The sequence below is a fragment of the Erigeron canadensis genome, chromosome 3 (assembly GCF_010389155.1).
Source record: "Erigeron canadensis isolate Cc75 chromosome 3, C_canadensis_v1, whole genome shotgun sequence".
NCBI classification, from domain to species: Eukaryota; Viridiplantae; Streptophyta; class Magnoliopsida; order Asterales; family Asteraceae; genus Erigeron; species Erigeron canadensis.
In genome coordinates, this window is record NC_057763.1 from 22344723 (window position 1) to 22363371 (window position 18649).

The 18649-nt window shown below is 34.5% G+C and overlaps 1 protein-coding gene across 1 annotated transcript; it reads right to left on the minus strand.

The window, feature by feature from the left end:
- Positions 1–7153: 7153 nt before the first annotated feature.
- Positions 7154–12860, minus strand: LOC122593561 (macrophage migration inhibitory factor homolog). The gene is made up of 2 exons (XM_043765987.1): positions 12585–12860; positions 7154–7688 (listed from the first exon to the last, which is right to left on the minus strand). The coding sequence occupies exons 1-2, from the start codon at positions 12693–12695 to the stop codon at positions 7455–7457; spliced, it is 345 nt and encodes a 114-aa protein (XP_043621922.1). The 5' UTR covers positions 12696–12860; the 3' UTR covers positions 7154–7454.
- Positions 12861–18649: the final 5789 nt, after the last annotated feature.

The window sequence follows — 18649 nt, forward strand, 5'->3', positions numbered from 1 at the left end:
TAGATTCCATAAATAGATGAAGTGGGTTATCGGAAAAAAGATGAGTGTTTTCTGCAAGCATGGCCGGATAAAGACTATTGGCCAGAAGTTTAAGCTCGGTGCCAGGTCGTATGTGGATATGATAAAAATTCGCCGGTTGGAGTCGGATCTGGAAATCCTACGGTGTCGTTCTGAAGATTGTGGCACGTCCGCTGGTGTTACCTCTGTTTCATCCGATGATTGCTCCTCCGATGTTCAAAATTTGAAGCGAGCTTTTGAAATTAAAGATATCCAGCTGCAGACCGCTCGAGATGGGATGGTGAATAGAGAAAATCAGTTGCAACTTCTTCGTTCCGATCTATCAGCTCTGCAGGTGAAGTATAAGAAGGTAATGACGGAAGTAATTCCTTTTGTACACCACTTGACCAAGGTGAATCCACTTTCCGGGAAATCTCTTGTCGACCAAGCTGCTTGTAAAGATTTTGATATTTATAAAATATGTCCGGATTCGTCGGTTGGGTCATAGTCATGTTCTCGGATTCTTCATCCGATTTTTAGGTTTTGTACTCGGATTCTTCATCCGGTTTTTGGTTTTTTTTTTTTTTTTTTTTGTACCCGGATTCTTCATCCGGTGTTTAGTGGTATACTCGGATTCTTCATCCGGTTTTTAGTTATCGGGTGTTTTATTACCCGTTTCGTATTATTAGCTTTTGTAGCTTTCATCCTTTGCCCTGGTTGTTGTTGGATTACTATCACCATATATGCCAATTTACTATCTTGACGGCTTCATTGATGGCTTTCCTTAGTTGTATACATGAGCTTGTATTGTGCCTTGTATTATTGTGGGAGTTTGCCTTTTTCCCCTTTCACTCATATTTACCTTTTTCAGGATTTTGTTGTATGCACTTGCTTTTTCAGCAGTTAGGCATATGCTTTGATAAAATCATAGGAGTATGATTTTGAAATGCCATTGCCTTGTTTGGCGTTTTTGGGCATGCATTCTGTTATAGTCATGACTTTATTATAATATGCTTTGCCTTTTTTGGCTTTTCGAAACTACGTGTGTGAGGTTGCGATCCTTCTTCACCATGAATCATAGTTTTTGTACACCGGAGGGTTTGTAACCCGTCCTTGTATTAGTCCGGTAGGCGTCCCCACCATTCTTTAATAGTGTACTTTAATAGGATATGTTGTAAGAGTTGGAAATCTTCTCACCTTTTCTCTTCAACAATAGAGTATTTATTTGCACATAAGAGTTGGAGATCTTCTCTCCTTTTCTCTTTTTATTGATGCATATACATATATATTAGATATATATATATTTGTTTAACAATAAAACTTACGCAGATTTGTTGCATTCCATGTCCTGTCGACGGGGTTGCCATCTGTCGTTGAAAGCTTGTATGCACCATTTCCGATGACTTTATCGACTTTGTATGGTCCTTCCCACGTTGGCCCCATTTTCCCCAGGTATTCTACCTGGCTTGCGCTGTTGAGCCTGAGGACGTAATCACCGACTTTGAAGCTGTCTGGGTGAACTTTTTTGTTGTAATATTTCTCAATTCTTTGCTTATACGCAGACTCTCTTATTGAAGCAATTTCCCTTCTTTCCTCTAAGAGATCGAGGTTTATACGCATTTCTGTGTTATTGTCTTCTTCATTGACGTTTGTCGTTCGACATGTGGAGACTTGTATTTCCGCAGGTAAGACTGCTTCTGATCCAAAGGCTAGGGAGAATGGGGTTTCCCCATTGCTTTGCTTGGGTGTTGTACGATGTGCCCAGAGTACCAATGGTAATTCATCCACCCAGCCACTATGGCTACGTCCCAGCCTTTTTTCCATGTCTTTCACAATCTGTTTGTTGATTGCTTCTACTTGTCCATTCCCTTGTGGGTGATACACTGATCTGAAGGATTGCTTTATGTTTAGCCTTTGACACATTTAAGTGAATGTACCCTCCGCAAATTGTTTTCCATTGTCTGAGACTATCATTTGTGGTAGTCCAAAGCGGTATATTATATATTCCCAGACGAAATTCTCAATTGTTTTTCCATTTATGGTTGCCACAGGTTTTACTTCTACCTATTTTGTGAAATAATCAATAGCCACAATTAGAAATTTTACCTTTCCTGGTGCTTTGGGTAGTGGCCCCACTATGTCAATTCCCCACTTTGTAAAGGGCCATGCGGATGTTACCGATGTCATATCTTGCTTTGGTAGTCTGGGGACGTTTGCGTGCAGTTGACATGCTTCACAATTTTGCAAAAGCTTGGTTGCGTCTCTGTGCTTGGATGGCCAAAAATACCCCAGGCGCAGTGCTTTTGTCGCCACTGACCTGGGTCCTGCGTGTAGTCCACAGATTCCTTCATGGATTTTGAAAATTATTGTTTCTGCCTGTTTGGGTCCCACACAGCGTAGCCATGGGGTCAAAAATGCCTTCTTGTAAAGGTTCCCATCCATCAACTTGTATTGTGGAGCTTTGATTCTTATTTTTCTTGCTTCGTTTTCATCTTCTGGCAACATTCCGCTCACCAAATATTCGGTTATCGGTGTCATCCAGTTTTTTCCTTCTTCTTTAACTAAATCATGCACCTACTTCTCGTATATGGATCTTTCTTTCAGGACCTCTATTAGTACTTTCTTCCCCAGGTGTTCAAATGTTAACGAGGCTAGCTTGCTTAGAGCATCGGCTTTTTTATTTTGATTTCTTCGTATGTGCTCGATGTCGAAGCTTGCAAATTGCTCGATTAATTCCTTTGTTTTTCCCAAGTATAGCTTTATGATTTCTCCCTTGGCTTCGTATTCACCTTTGACTTGGTTGGCTACGAGCTGGGAGTCCACGAAAGCTTTGATGCTTCTGATTTTCATGTCTTTGGCCAGGTCCAATCCTGCTATCAATGCCTCGTATTCTGCTTCATTGTTCGTTGTTTCAAACTCGAATCTTAGGGCATATGTATATTCTTGCTTGTCTGGGCTTACTAGTCGTATTCCGGCCCCGCAACCTTCTGAACTTGATGCTCCGTCAGTGTATAATTCCCAGGTTTTAGAATCTGCTTCCCCAGTCACTGTGAGTGTCGTGGAGTGAGTTACTGAATTTCCTGTTTCCCGTATTTCGGTAATGAAGTCTGCTAGGATCTGTCCTTTGACTGCGTGCCTTGCCCTATACTCGATATCATATGCTCCTAGCTCGATTGCCCATTTTGCCATTCTTCCAGATTTTTCTGGTTTTGTTAAAATTTGTCTCAGTGGTTTGTCTGAGAGTACCACAATTGGATGCCCTTGGAAGTACCTGCGTAGTCTTCTTGCTGCGTGAACAAGTGCTAACACAAGCTTCTCCATCTCTGAGTAGTTTGCTTCTGCTCCTTGCAATATTCTGCTTACGAAGTAGATTGGCATTTGTTTTCTTTCCCTTTATGTTAATAGGACTGCGCTTACGCATTCAGCGGAGGCTGCGAGATATATGTACAGGGTCTCTCCTTTCCTTGGGGATGTCAAGGTGGGGAGTTCTGCTATGTGCTTTTTCATTTGTTCGAATGCTTCGTCAGCCTCCTTTGTCCACTCGAACCCTTTTTTGGCCCCGCAGTTCTTTAATGTCTTGAAAAATGGCAATTACCTATCCGCTCCTTTTGAAAGAAAGCGACTTAATGCTGCGAGTTTGCCGTTTAGGCTTTGTACCTCTTTTACTGTCTTTGGAGCTGGTAGCTCGAGTATCTTGTTTACCTTAGATGGGTTTGCTTGGATTCCCCTATCCGAGATATAGTACCCTAGGAACTTCCCAGCCTCCATTCCAAAAGAGCATTTTTTGGGGTTGAGTTTCATTTTTATCTTCCGCAGTGTCTCGAAGGTTTCTTGGATGTCTGCAAGTAGTTCTTCCTCCGTTCTGCTTTTGATGACCATGTCATCTACATAGACCTCTAGGTTTCGCCCAATTTGCTTGTGGAATGCTTTGTCTACGAGTCGTTGGTAGGTTGCTCCTGCGTTTTTTAGTCCAATGGCATCTTTGTGTAGCAGAATGTTCCTTTGCTTGTATGAAAAGATGTCTTTTCTTCATCTTCTTTAGCCATTTGTATTTGATGGTATCCTTTATAGGCGTCTAGGAAGCACTTCCATTTATGCTCTGCCAAAGATTCAACTTTCCAGTCTATTTCTGGTAGTGGATAACAGTCTTTTGGACATGCCTTATTTATGTCTGTGAAGTCTACACACATTCTCCAGCTTCCGTCTCCTTTCTTCACCATTACTGGGTTTGCGATCCACGTAGGGTACGTGGCTTCTCTTATGATTCCGGCTTTTAGAAGCTCGTCTACTTCTTTGCATGTTGCCTCATCTCTGTCATTCGATAAACTTCTTTTCTTTTGCCTTACAGGTTCCATGTTTTTTCGGTCATTCAACCTGTGTTCCGTAACGAAGGTCTGTTCCCCTAGGGTGAGCACCCTGGGGACCCCTGTCATATCCGCGTATTCCCATGCGAATATGTCGATGTTTTGTTGCAATAATTTGAGTAACTTCTTTTTGAAATCTTCTGGCAGCCCTTTCCCTATGGTAAGTAATTGATCAGGAAAGGCTGGGTTCACAAGTACGTTGTCATTATCCTGAGCCTGATCGCTCTGGCTGGGTGTCTTCACTTCTTCTGGTTCCTCCTTTGATTTTTTGACCTCACTAATTTGTTTAGTTTGGTCGTAACTTGATTTTATCATTCCGACGCCTGATTTCGTTTGGAATAGTACCATGGCGTGGACTGTGGAAGGTACCATCTCCATTCATTGTATTGCTGGTCTTCCCAGGAGAAGGTTGTATGGTGAGGGTGCTCGTACTACAGTGAAGTCTAGGGTTTCCGTCCGTGCAAACGGAGGGTTCCCCAGGGTAACATCGAGATCTATTTCCCCCAGGGGCCATACGCGGTTTCCGGCGAATCCTGCGAGTGGGCCTGTAGGGTTTGTCATTCTTGCCTTTATTGCTTCTGGTAATTGCAGGAAGCAATGTTCATAAATAATGTCGCATTCGCTTCCATTATCGATATATACTCTTCGTACTGAGATATCGAATATTTGTGCTTGTATCATTAACGGATCTTTGCTGGCTTTTTTGTCTCCCAAAGCTGGAAAACATAGATCTCTTGACTGGATTTGCGAGTCTTCTGGATCTTTTCGTTTCATGCTTGCTTTATTAGGATCTTTGCCGGCATACATTATCGAGATCTGAGTATCGAAACAGGGAATCTAACCGTTTTTGTGATTTTTCTGAGAAAAATTTTCCGGATTTTGACCTTTTTTGGTGCAAAATTTTTTGGATTTTAACCTTTTTTGATGCAGGTTGTGGTGATGAGTAGCGATTGTCCCGAGGATGGCGCCAATTGTTTGTACAACGGATTAGGTTAAAGGATTTGGAGGTGTTTGATGGGTTGGACGACGATTCCCTGCTGGTAAGGTGTGAGAACCTTTTGTACGCCGGTTTAGATGTGTTTTAGATCTCTTAGGGTTTTGCCCGTGGATCTTGTATGTGTTTTAAGGTTTTGGCCGTAGTAGGCATAATGATAATGATTAGGGTTTTCCCCCTTTTATAGCTGCTTTTTCGTGGAAGATAAGTCTCTCACGCGTTTTGTATCTTTGGTAACGATCTCCTTTATTTAAGGAAGTGATATGATCGTATCTTTTCATGTTTATCTACTTTTCCCCAGGCTATGTGATACCCTGGGTGATCTTTTTAGTCTACCTAGGGTGAGGCTTTTATCCTGGGTGACGGTGGGTACACCATCATCTACAAACTAAGACTTCTCATTGAGTCAATCTATGTAGATTTGTTCGAGCTTAGCTCAAGCTAAATCTCGTTCGAGGATTGAATAGATTTCGAGTTGAGCTCGAGCTTTTTAGGGTTTGACACGAACTGTCATCGTATTTTTCGAACTATAAATTGTATGTGTATAAAATAGTGAGTCACTTAGACCACACACATTGGTGATTTAAATGTTTGGTTCATTCAATATTATATATATATAAAAAGAGTCTTATGTGACAGGAGCACTTTTTCTTTAAGCATGGTCACGCGTTACTAAATAAATGGATGATTTTAAATTATAATAATTGGCACCAATGAAAAGGCTCCACCGATATGGTTTGTTGGAACGAACTGAGTTTGAATTGGGAGACAGATCGTGGGAGATTGTAAAAGCACTTTAATTATTAATATTATAATACACAATCTATTCCTCATATATTACTGATACAAATAGTCTTACTGGAGCTCAAACTATTTGGGCTTAACTAAAATCCCATACAAGTTTTATCAATTGTCATCAAGCCAGATAAGGTTTTTGTTCTTAATTTAGTTGTAAGTTTTATGTCTTTTACACAAATAACATGGGTTTGATTAATGGCCAAAAAATTAGCTGAAAACATTACACGCAAAGCCTAATTAGATCATTACAATAAGTAACACTTATAATACATATGCATATATTGTTTTTAGTACTCAAACAATGTTATCTAACAACTTTAAACATCATTTAGTAACTAATAACATGATATAAGTTGTTTGGAATAAGGCTATAAATCGAGTCGATTCAAACTTGAATGTTTGAAGTTCAGCTTGAGCTGAGAGCGCCTTTATAGTGCAAGCTTCAACTTAACTCAAAAATTTCAAATTCGATATTAGATATATAAATGAAATCTTATTATTAAATATAATTCAGCTTACTTAAAGCTTACACGAATAAAATATGAGTGTAAAAAATTTTATATTACACATAGTTATATTATGTTTGTCTATTTCTCATATTTCAAAAATACCTAGTTCATATCCTTATTTATAAACAAACTATAAAACCTTTGTTTATACAAAGTCTTACAACAAAAGTTTTGGTATACCATGACCATCGTTAAACCTTTTCATGATCACCTTCAAAATTGAATCTAGTAAGACTAGAATTTGAAATCTCTTATATTAATTAAAAATACATTGTTTTTCTAAATTATTATAAAACATTAACCATATATATAAACATAATCATAATCAATCATTTCAACATTCAACTTACCAGTAGTTACCACTATCATAACTATGTAATATGTTATTGGACCACTATGTCTGGTAACCCATTAATCTAGTATACATTTGGTTTCAAGTTAAGCTGAACATAAAATACTGTTATATTAAAACATAGATTTAAAGCTTACGATTACAACTTATATAAATTTATTACATTTTTTAGCATAACACGCCTTTAAGCCTTAGCCACCAAACTTCAATATCTTACATAATAACTCTATGTGACCATACAAAGAAATCCAAGAAAACACTTATATAAATTGGGAAATGAAACATATCTTTCAAATATAATAAAAGAGAGTACATAAGCCCAATTGAATGGTCATATTCAATGTAGTTTGCCTTGATACTTTTTTAGGTCACCCAATTACTAAAAGTTGTACATGACACCAAACTTGACCATTCTAACACAATAGGAACCTTTAATAGGACTAGAGTTTGGATTTGGAATACGCAGTGGCCATAGTTGTATCATATACCTTAACAAAAAATCTGGTTCTTGGGATAGACAATTTTTCTAGTAAAATTGTTCCCAATTGGTATATCAATTGTTTCTTGGTTTCAGGAGTAATGCCTCCCATTGATATGATTTCTGCATATGCTGCTGGATCTTTGTTTCTCTCAAATGATATGGCCACATCACCCTTCAATATCACCATCACAAACTACACAAGAAAATAAACTCCAATTTCAATAATATATTTAAACGATATAACATCAAGATATACTTTTAAAAGGGAATCCATGTGTAAGGATAGTGTTTCATCGGATATGAGTTCTATGCGGTGTGCACACTAGTATCAAGACTATACATGAGACCAAAGATTTCTTACTCATTTACCCTTTTATTTAAAAGGGTGTGACACACTAGCCCCGTCATTGTGGAGGATTATTTTGACTAATAATTTAAGCTTAGTCACTATCCGGGAGTTAAGTTATATGTATATGCAAATTTCATTGAATATGTATATAATAACATCAAATGAAGTATAATCAGCTATAAATTAACAATGTGATTACATTCAAAGGGTTGACCCTACGTTCGTCTCTAAACCATCGTTGTATGTACGTAACTTATTTTATTATATATTTTTTAAAGGTGAATTTCGATGGAAACTTCGTGTCGTGATTCGACAACGAGAGGTCTAACATACGTTGTCTTAACTGAGTCCACGCTAAAGAGCTCCCTTAAAGTAGAAATACCTATTTCAAATATCCGATGAGGTGAATCCGCCCGAAAGCACGATGATTAATAGGGGTACCGTAAACTCTGTCCCCTCAAACTCCTAAATATACCCAAGTCAAGTCCTCATAAAAAGACTTAATTCATATGTCCTGTTCAAGGCTTGAAAAAAAACATCTTATGGTCTCGTTGAGCTAAAGCTCAAAGACTTATTTTATTATATATGATTAGTCAAATAATGTGAACCATCTCGATAATATTTAAAGGTTGGTCGTTGTTTTTTCTAGATATTATGTGGTGTCATACAAGCTATATGTTAACTTAATGATGTATTTCCTTTAATTGTTTATCATATCTTTACAGAGACGATAATTGTTCAAATGAAAACAATTAAAAAAAACTCAAAGGGATATAAAAGATATGCAGGAGATCAGCTTTCGATATGCATAAAATTAATAAAAAAAAATAAAAATAAAATTACTTCTAACACGTTTCATAATTTGGGATTACTTTTACTATCTTTGGTGACATATACATGATTATGTATCTTACCAATTTAAGAAAGTCTATTCACTTTGTAGCACAAAGTAACAAGAGTGGAAAAAGGAAAAAGATATGCACCACATGGCCTATGGATCACTAGACCATTTTTAGCTTTATTTTGATATATATCTCTTGATAACATCAAATCAATAAAATGAAAATGAACGGTGATGTATTATCCTGTTTTTAGTGAAGCACTTGCGTTTCATCTATCTTCAAATACGAATGATCAACCCCAATACAAATAAAGGTCCACTTGAATCAACCAATCATGTTTTCCCATTTTGGAGGAGACACTAGCCCTTCTAGTATATATGCTTATATGACTATATCTATATGTATCATAATTGATCGACTACCTTAGTGCTTGTTTTTCGTATCTACACTTTTCCAACAAGTTGAAATACATAATCCATTTGGTTTGTTTAAGAACTATTTTAACAATAAGGTTTTAAATTAACCCCTAGACAATACGAGTATAACTATTTGACTAAAAGAGTATTTTATACCACCATTACTTCGTCAAATTATTATTACTCGTAACCAATTGTCATTGTCACATATTTAATTTTTATCATGACATGATGATACTTGTTTACATTGTATAGAAACTTATTATTACTATATTCTCAACTACTCAACCAACTAGATAAAAGAAAGGTTTTGTTAAATGTCCATTTATTAATTTAAGAAGAATCTTTCAATTTTGAATTTTACACTACTAATAGTTATGATTAAAAATAAGTTTTTGTTCTTTTAATCATTGAACAGTTCAATTAACTAAACAATTAACTAAATATTTATGACTTAACTATCATAAGGTTTTGAACTTCGAATTACATTATTATTAATTGCAACCGATATCGTTAGGCTAGATGCTCGATGGGGAAAAAGTAAAAATAATTTCAAGCTTTTGATTAACTTGATTTAATTGTAAAGCAACGGGTTAAAATAGAGTAATTTTACCCATAAATTCAATTCGCAGATAACTATTTAGTGAGCTATCAATGCAAATACGAATACTCTAGGAACCTAAATTTTCAAATCAAATACGGGTGCAAATGGAATTTTAATCAATGCAACTCGCCTCAATTAAATTATCGATAATGACTACTTACTAAAGAAAATTCTCAATAACAATATCAACTGCAAGTGATATTGTTGGCCTAGAATCATATTAGTGGAAAAAAAAAATTTTGGTATAAGTAATTTCGACGAGCCTCTAATTGTATAATCCACTAGTTTAAGTAATTTTTATAGGATACGACTGTTTAATGGACTATGCAATGCAATGCAAAATTCTAGGAACCTAAGCTTCCAAGTCAAATCAAGTGTTCATATACCGTGCCTCAATAATATTCGGATAGTGATAGTGACTACTTATATAAAAGAAAATTTCTCAAGTTCTTAGTTTTATGTGTACATTTAAAATAGTTAGATACTGTATATATTAAGTGCCAAAGAAAATCCACATACTTTATTACTTACTTTTTAATAAATTTTTTACTATCGGGTCTAATTCAGAAGGTGAAATTTTAATATAACAAATACAATATTTTTATACATATTAACTATAACCTTAAAGATCATATTTAGCATCCTCCTTATTTTACATCACCTATATGTTTCTTCGTTGTAACTAGAAAGTGTCAACTGAGCAAATACATATAATATACTGTACCATTAAATGTTATTATTCATCGTAAAAACTTTTTGATCTTGTTCATCATTTGGTTTAACGAAGAATATACATGGTGATTAGCTTAGCATATCCATGTGTTAACTATAGGTCCATAATCTAGATTGTAAAATCATCGAAACAATTTTAATGATATATTTGAACTCTATAAGTCTATCTTAGTTGAATATTATGTACTAATTAACTTTGTACATACACGCAACCGTTTGTAACTTTGTATTGTAATTCAAAATAAAATGTACAGATAATTTACCGGCTTTGCAAAGAAAAATAAATGTCAACTTCAATCTCAATGTCATTTTGCGATCTATCCAAATTTTTAGGAAACTTGAAGAGATAAAACTTAAAAATCATATATTAATTGTAGAATTACTGTAAAAACAAACATACGTTCAATAGGGTAAACTCCATAAAAACTCATTCGTACTTTTTATTTGTATAGTTAAACAAACTAAAGCCATAATTGACCATTTTAGTTCAACCATATATAAATCAGCATAAATAGTTTTGTTTTTTTCTTTCCTATATATAAGATGTATTAACCATTATTATTTAACCATATACAAATTCACCAAAATAGGTATTTGTTTTTTCACAAATTTGACTCGGAGTCATACTTTTTGATGGATAATAACAATTTTTACAATAGATAACTTAGATGTTACAAAGTATATAAAAAGAATCAAATTTATAGTTGGTTTGACATGTGTTAGTCATCTAACCTATTCACACGTGTAATAGGTAGGTCGCAGTGGGGTTACGAGTGAGTGTAGTTTGCTTGACACACGCCAGTCCAGGTGTCATAGGTTTCCGCATGTCTCATAGATGTAGCCCATTGTAAAAATTTCAGTCTTCTAAATATAAGATTTATATAATTGTGAAGATCATCCATTAAAAATGTATCACCCACGAGTTAAAATTATCATTGCTCAAATTGTTGTTAAAAATATCGTGGATTAAATACATATTTTAAATATTTATGTTTAACCTTATTAAAATGGTAAATACATTTTGTATAAAAGATGGTCCGGTGATTTTCTCCAAAATAAAATAACGCATACAGATTTACCACCCCTTGGTTGATTTGGAAGTTTTTTCTGGTTCAACGGATCAACGATGCAAGTTAGAATGTACTAGCACGATACCCGTGCAATGCGGCGATATTAGTGGCGGCGATGGTGTGGTGGTGAGGGAAGATTGTTATTGATAGAGGCGTCGTCGAGTGGAGTAGATAATTGATGTAAAGAGTTAATAAAGATATTTTAAAAGATAAAAAACTGATAGTGTAATATAAGCATTAAGAGTATTTTAGGCATTTAACTTTCAACAAGAGGATTATTCTTTTTATAATATAGTATAGTATAAAAGTATAAATAAGTACTAGGTGTTTGCGTTAGGCTGTGTTTGTTAAACCTTACTGGTTTAACTCATTTTATTAGCTTATTTGCTTATATAAATTTGCTTTTTATTTGATGAACCTTACTTTTGTGGCTTATATTTATATTTAGGGATAAGTATCTAGGAATGTAATGAACTATGCATGAATGTTTATATTGTGTAATGAACCATTTATATGTTTATTACATGTAATGAACTTTCAAATCTTAGTTATTGAATGTATCCGACCAATAAAAAACTTACAAGTGGTAGCATATATGGTTGCCACGTATGCTCGGATACATCAAATTACCAGGATTTGAAAGTTAATTACATACAATAAACATCCAAGTAGTTCATTACACAACATAAACATTCGTGTATAATTTATTCCATTCATAGGTACTTATCCCTTATATTTATTAACAATTTCAAGTCATAATAAACTTATGTCTTTGGTCGCAAAGATTAAGGATTCGATACGCACTTTTTATAAAATGACTAACATGTCTTTAGAAATTAAGACGAAATTGAGTATAGTTTTAACTACGAGTAATAAACTAACATGTCTAAAAATGAACTACACAAATTAGCCTTGTTAAGCCAAATTAATGAAAATGATCCAATATAAACTAAGCCAAACACCACCTAAATTTGAAAATATGATCATATTGAAATAAAAATAAAAAAATGACAAGATGAAGATTACTTCCACACTATGTGTGTGAATTGTAAAAGATATATAGAAAGAGAATTTACATGCTCAGCACGGCCGATGATTTGTGCGACAACTTTTGTGACATCTGAAAAGATGGAATCTGTGTCAACGCCGTCGAGGCAAACGTTGGTGGAGATCTGGACACAAGGCATATTTATATCTGTTATAAATATATCTATCTGTATGGTTTCCTGCAGTGATTTGTGTTTTTTATATGTAATTAGGAAGCAGGTTTATTTGATAGAATTTGGGGGGGTTTTTTCCTGCTATTTATAGATGCAGATTTTTTTGATAGAACTGGAGTGGGGGTAAAGCACCAACTAACCTTTACAATGGATTTCCCATTTATCAATTAAATATTAAACTTGCAAAGCACAAGTGGCACTCAAAATCATTGAGTATTATTTACTTGGCCTTATATGAATCGATAGATTAAATTGTTTCCCAAACTTGTTATTATGATTATTTTTATATTAAAAATTCAAATAAAAAACGTATGAATGTAAATTAAATAAAACAGTCATCTTATCTAAGCCGAAAATCATTATACATAATGTTTTATCACCGATAAATAATGGAATTTACCCAATCTTATCCATTTATCTCATTACGGGTCTTGATTGGCAGGTCTAGTTGGTTTGTTTTTAATGTATCAGTTTTATATATTCTTGTTTATATAAGAAGTTGTATGATTTGTACAAGGGAAAAGTAAGTGTGGGGTTTTACACATCTAACTTAGGTGAAAAAAGAAAAGAAAAAATGATAGGGCCCCATGAATTTTATGGAATAAAAAAACAAGATGTGAGGGGTTTCATCCAACTTGGATGTTAAAAAACCTCACCTTCACTTTCCCCTTTGAATAAGTATCTTGTGTGTGTATATATTTATGTTGTAGAAGTTATATATTGTTGCTTCTAAATGAGCACCCTCATTTTATGTGTACTTATCAAATTATTTTTTAAAAGGTTAAGTATATAGTGTAACTAACTGATGTTTTAATGTGTATAATAAGAATGAACTAAGGTTTTGTACGTTGTTGTTGACAACTTGATAAATTGTCTAAATCATGTAACATTGAGTATATATACATAACAATCGATACAAGCAACTTGCAAAGTTTGTGCTTATACAGATGTAACATTGTATAAACTGTCCTTTCACATGTGCAAATAAACTGAATAATCATGTCTACACAAATGTTATTTTCACACATTAAAATTTGTCTTTCCTATTTGCAAATCGTATTTCACATCAGAATAATTATATATTCAAACTAATAAGCAGGGCCGTCTCTGAGGATTTATAAACCTCGGCTGGAAAAAAAATGAACCCATAGGTAAGCTACACTGATTATAAAATAATAAAATAATTTTTAAAATGACAATAAATGTTATATCAATATACAGTATAAAAAATAAACAATTTAAAGATATGAAATAAAATAGAATCTAAATCCTAAAAATTACACCGTTTCCATTCAATCTAAATTAAATAAAAAGTTTGGTTGAAAAAAATACATAAACATTCAGTATAGTGACACGTATGCGGTAGTCACATGCCTTTTTTTTTCCTCCAATAAGAGTATTTTTTTATCTGCAAAAGATATATAGGTGGACTTTTTTATGTGGGGTAATTAGTTATATAGTTTAATTTTTAATGATTGTTAGGATTTATAATAGGCTTAGTTGATTGCATATACAATTTATATATATATATATATACAAAAATCAGACATCGGCCGTTCATCCGCTTTGTCCTATGTCTTAGCCGGCCATGCTAATAAGTGCTTAAGATTCATCCTTGAAAGATCATAATCAGTCACCTGCCACAGTTGTTGATATCGAAAACCAGTTCGATACTTTCAAAAGCTTGTCTGATCCTAGTATCCTACACCAGATAAGACTATAGAAATTCCTATCGGTCCAGGTGACTCAACTGGTTGAAGACGATATAGGACCTACTACCCTATTTGTAACATCCCAAACTTTTCGTGTTTGACTTGTTGACTATTAAGTTAGTTGAAGTTAGCTTTCGTTAAGTTTATGTGCCTTAATTAATTTATGTTTGATTAATGTGCTATATGTGTAAGGTTTTAATGCTTTAATGATTCATGTGTTAATGAGTTTAAGATATATTTTAAACACCTTTAGAGGTGCTTAAAGTGTTCAATGTGTTGTAAGTATTCTCAATAGGTGATTTTAGCCTAATATGAGACATAAGGAAGTCTATGGACTAGTTTTCACATAGGGACAAACTAAAAAACGGGATTAAGGGTTAATAAAACCCTAATCACACTCATAATCAATTTTCCCTTCATTTCTCTGAAGCCTTAACCGCCCTTTCCCTTCCTTGAGCTATTCTTGTGTGATTCTTCCGATTAAAGGTGATTTGATAGAGTTTTGGACTAGATCTTTCATCCCCATAATCATCTAAAGGTATATATGATGTTTTCCTTTTGATTTAATATTCACTTGATCTTATTAAGCCAATGGTTAGGTTCATAGGGTTCCGGTTTGGATTCGATTATGTTTATGAGACGATTTAGGTTAAATCGGGTGTCAAGTGATTTGTAAAATGTGTTTAATGAATCCATGATTTAACATATTATGGGTATATATGAACTGTAGGTGTCATGGTTAATCTCCATGGATGTTTCATGGTTGAGATCTTTTGTAAAACAAAGAGTTTATAAGGTCTGAAAATTCAGTCATATTGCAAAAATTGTATCTCCTTTATAATAATGAGTTAGGAGATGAATCTTACATTTTTGAAAAGTTCTTTTAGTCCCCTACATTTGATAAGAACTGAGTTCTCTCTCAATTGATCGTCTTGTATGCCAAAAGTGGTCTACAAAACTAAAAATAGTTAAAAGATGAAAATAGTCTACAAAAAGAGTCTGGTAGTCTACAAAAGAGTAAAGTAGTCTACGAAATGTGAAAGTAGTCTACAAAAGAGTATAGTAGTCTACCAAGGATTAAAGTAGTCTAAAATAGACTAGTAGTCTACAAATAGAGGAAGTAGTCAGCAAAGACGATTATTCGACTCATAACTATAAACGTAGGTCGTATAGCCTAGTTTACACTCGTTGATTCGTCCTATGTTTGTTATAGGTTGTCAAGAATACTTGCTTTGCACGTTAACCTTAGTTATCGTTTGTGTGCGCTTCTACGAGGTAAGATAACATCTTTTGTCACCTGATGGTATAACAAAACACTTTTTATAAGTTAAACTTCCCAAATGTTTATGAATGTTTTAAGTAAGTTAAAGGGTGATTATGGTAGGTTGTTATGGCATGTTGCTTACCATTAATGATGTATGGTATGCTTATGCAGGTTGCAAAGGTAATATGTAAGTGTTTATGATATGAAATGATGAAATGCTTATGATATGTGATTATGTGAAGTTATGAAATGATGATATGTTTATGATGTGGGATTGAATGCATGGCTTGAAAACCTAGTCACTAGACTAATGATTAGGATTGTCATGTCACGTGCACGTCTAAGGGCCCTAAAGTAAAGAAAGTTATATGTGATTAACTTAGGTGAAAGTGTAGCCTAAGCTAATATAAAGTAAAGAAAGAAACATGTGATTAGTTTAGGTGAAAGTGTAGCCTAAACTAATATAAAGTTAATAAGTCTCGAGCAATACGTAAAGTCTTGTGCTAAGCTTAACCCGTGCTAGTTCCTCAGAGTTAGGGCGTATGTGGTCACGTGGTTCGGGAATCATGATACCTCCCGTGGCATAGTTATGTTTGATTATTCCGGGTAGAGTAACTAACCACCATTGCATAAAGGCATAAACGATTTATTCAGTTGGAATGACGTAAGTCTATTCCTTAACGACGCTGATGGACCACCTTATGGTTTACCCATCATGTCGGGTGTGAGGACTCCATGTAAGGTCTTATGGCCGCCTAGACACAACCCCACATCCCTAAGATAAGTGGCTTATGTCACTTAGCCTATGTTTATGCAAAGATACAAAGTAAAGAAAGAAAGAGAAGAAAGTAAAGTTAGGCACAATTAGGAGTATGATGAATCCTAATGTCTTATGTTTATGTTGTGTAGGTGATATCTCTATTGTGATATGACATATGTTATGATGATTATGTGAAACGACTAGACTCGATTTATAAAAGAAACAAGAATTATTTTTTTTTTTACAGAATATACCCACTACGCCGCAGTGGGAGGGTGCAATCCCCACTGCGCTGCAGTGTAAGCACCCCGCAGAACAGAAGATTCCCATTGCGCCGCAGTGGGAAGACTCACCCTCACTGCGCCACAGTGAGGGCCAGATCAGCAACACCACCATTAAAAATCAGCACTTTGATCAACATACAACTTTCAAATTTCAACACTACACTTCATGGACAACATTTCAGATTTCAAACAAGATATTGACACCTTTACAAACATGTTTATAACATCAATTTGATCCCACACTTATATACACCATCAAATGGGTTTTTTATCGAAATTGCCACATTTCAAGTCAACCAACAAGTTTTGCAAAACCAAAAGCATGACCATCAAAAATCCAACATGTACCAAGAGCCAAGATGGAGAGGGACATCTAAGTCTCTAACCAAAAGGATACCATTCTTCCGCGAATGGTGAAAATACCTTCCAAAATCACTAGCATTAATCCAAATCAACACTTCAATCAACAAAGCCTAGTTCCTTCTTCCGGAACTACCTATAAAATGGTAAACAACTAAATGAGTAAGCGAATGCTTAGTGAATATGTTTGCATACAATTATATAAACGATGGAGGGCAATGCACAAGGGACTGTTGCATATGGACTATGATACCGTCGTGTCATATCCATAATACTCACCCTTGCACCAAGCATTACATGGATCCATATAAGCAAATGATTACAATAACAATAAATATTACAATAACAATGCTCCACATGAGCCTATGGCCACCAATTAGGCCTTTAATCAAACTCAACCATAAACATGGGACTAACGCTAAATCAATTACCAGACATGGACACACTAAACATCGAATGGTAATTGACCTAACGAATATACAAAGATATGCAAGTATACTCACCTCCTTCGCGACACAACAACAAATCAAGATAACCGCAATAGCAACAATTTCAAGCTTTCAACCTATCAAGATATCATAATACTCATATAAGGCAATATTCAAATTCCTAGCTATTTCACATAGCCAAACTAACCATTCACTAGCATTCCTAACCTCTAATCACCCCAATAAGTCATTGAGTTGCTTACTTACAAAAATTCTCATATTAATCTAAGAAATCATTATCATCATCAACATTACTTCACTTGACTAGCAAAATCACCATTGTCATATTTGGAATTTCACTTCCATTATTCTCATTATAATAAATTATAATAAGCAACTCAATAACTAACTCATAATATACAAGAATTTGGGAGGAAAATCATATAAAAACCCATTACTAGCAAAATCCCCAAATTCCACCTTTCAAGACACCTATTTCTTAGATGGGAGAAGAAATTAGGTTAAGAATGAATGCCTCAAAGGATTCAAGAACTTAATTTAAGACTTTAGGTCATAAATTTCTCTTCCCCTCTTTTTCTTCTTGGATTTTCGGCCACCACCACCACTCCAACTCAAACCCTAACTTTTAATTTCTTAATTTCAAGAGAATGATTATTATTATGCTTGATAGATGAATCTTTAATTTGAGATTAGAAGTCTCAATTGCATGGATTTAAGTTGGATTGGATAATCAAGAAGGATGAAGAAGGTAATGGAAGTGTGACTAAGGGAGGGAAGAACTTGGCTGGCAACACAAGGAAATGCCACGCCCCTTTTTAATTTTTTTTGTACCCGTTATCCGCTAAAGTTCCAACTAAATTAACCCCAATAAAAATAAAATACTAGGAACTTATTTTAATGTCAAAACTACAAAAGTGGTTAATTTATTACCTTAAAATTATTGGGGTGTTACATTATGTGATATTAACAGATATGAAATGATTTTGTTAATATTTTATGAAATGACAAATGTTTTTAAATATGTGTTATCTTACTTAGCTAATTTATTAGCTAACACTTGTTCTTTTGAAAACGTTGTGCCTTCTAGATAAG

Coding starts and splice junctions, on each gene's coding strand:
- LOC122593561 (XM_043765987.1), bottom strand. CDS start 12,695: ATGCCTTGTGTCCAGATCTCCACCAACGTTTGCCTCGACGGCGTTGAC. Junction 7,689..12,584: donor TCATCGGCCGTGCTGAGCAT/GTAAATTCTCTT, acceptor TTTCTTGTGTAG/TTTGTGATGGTGATATTGAA.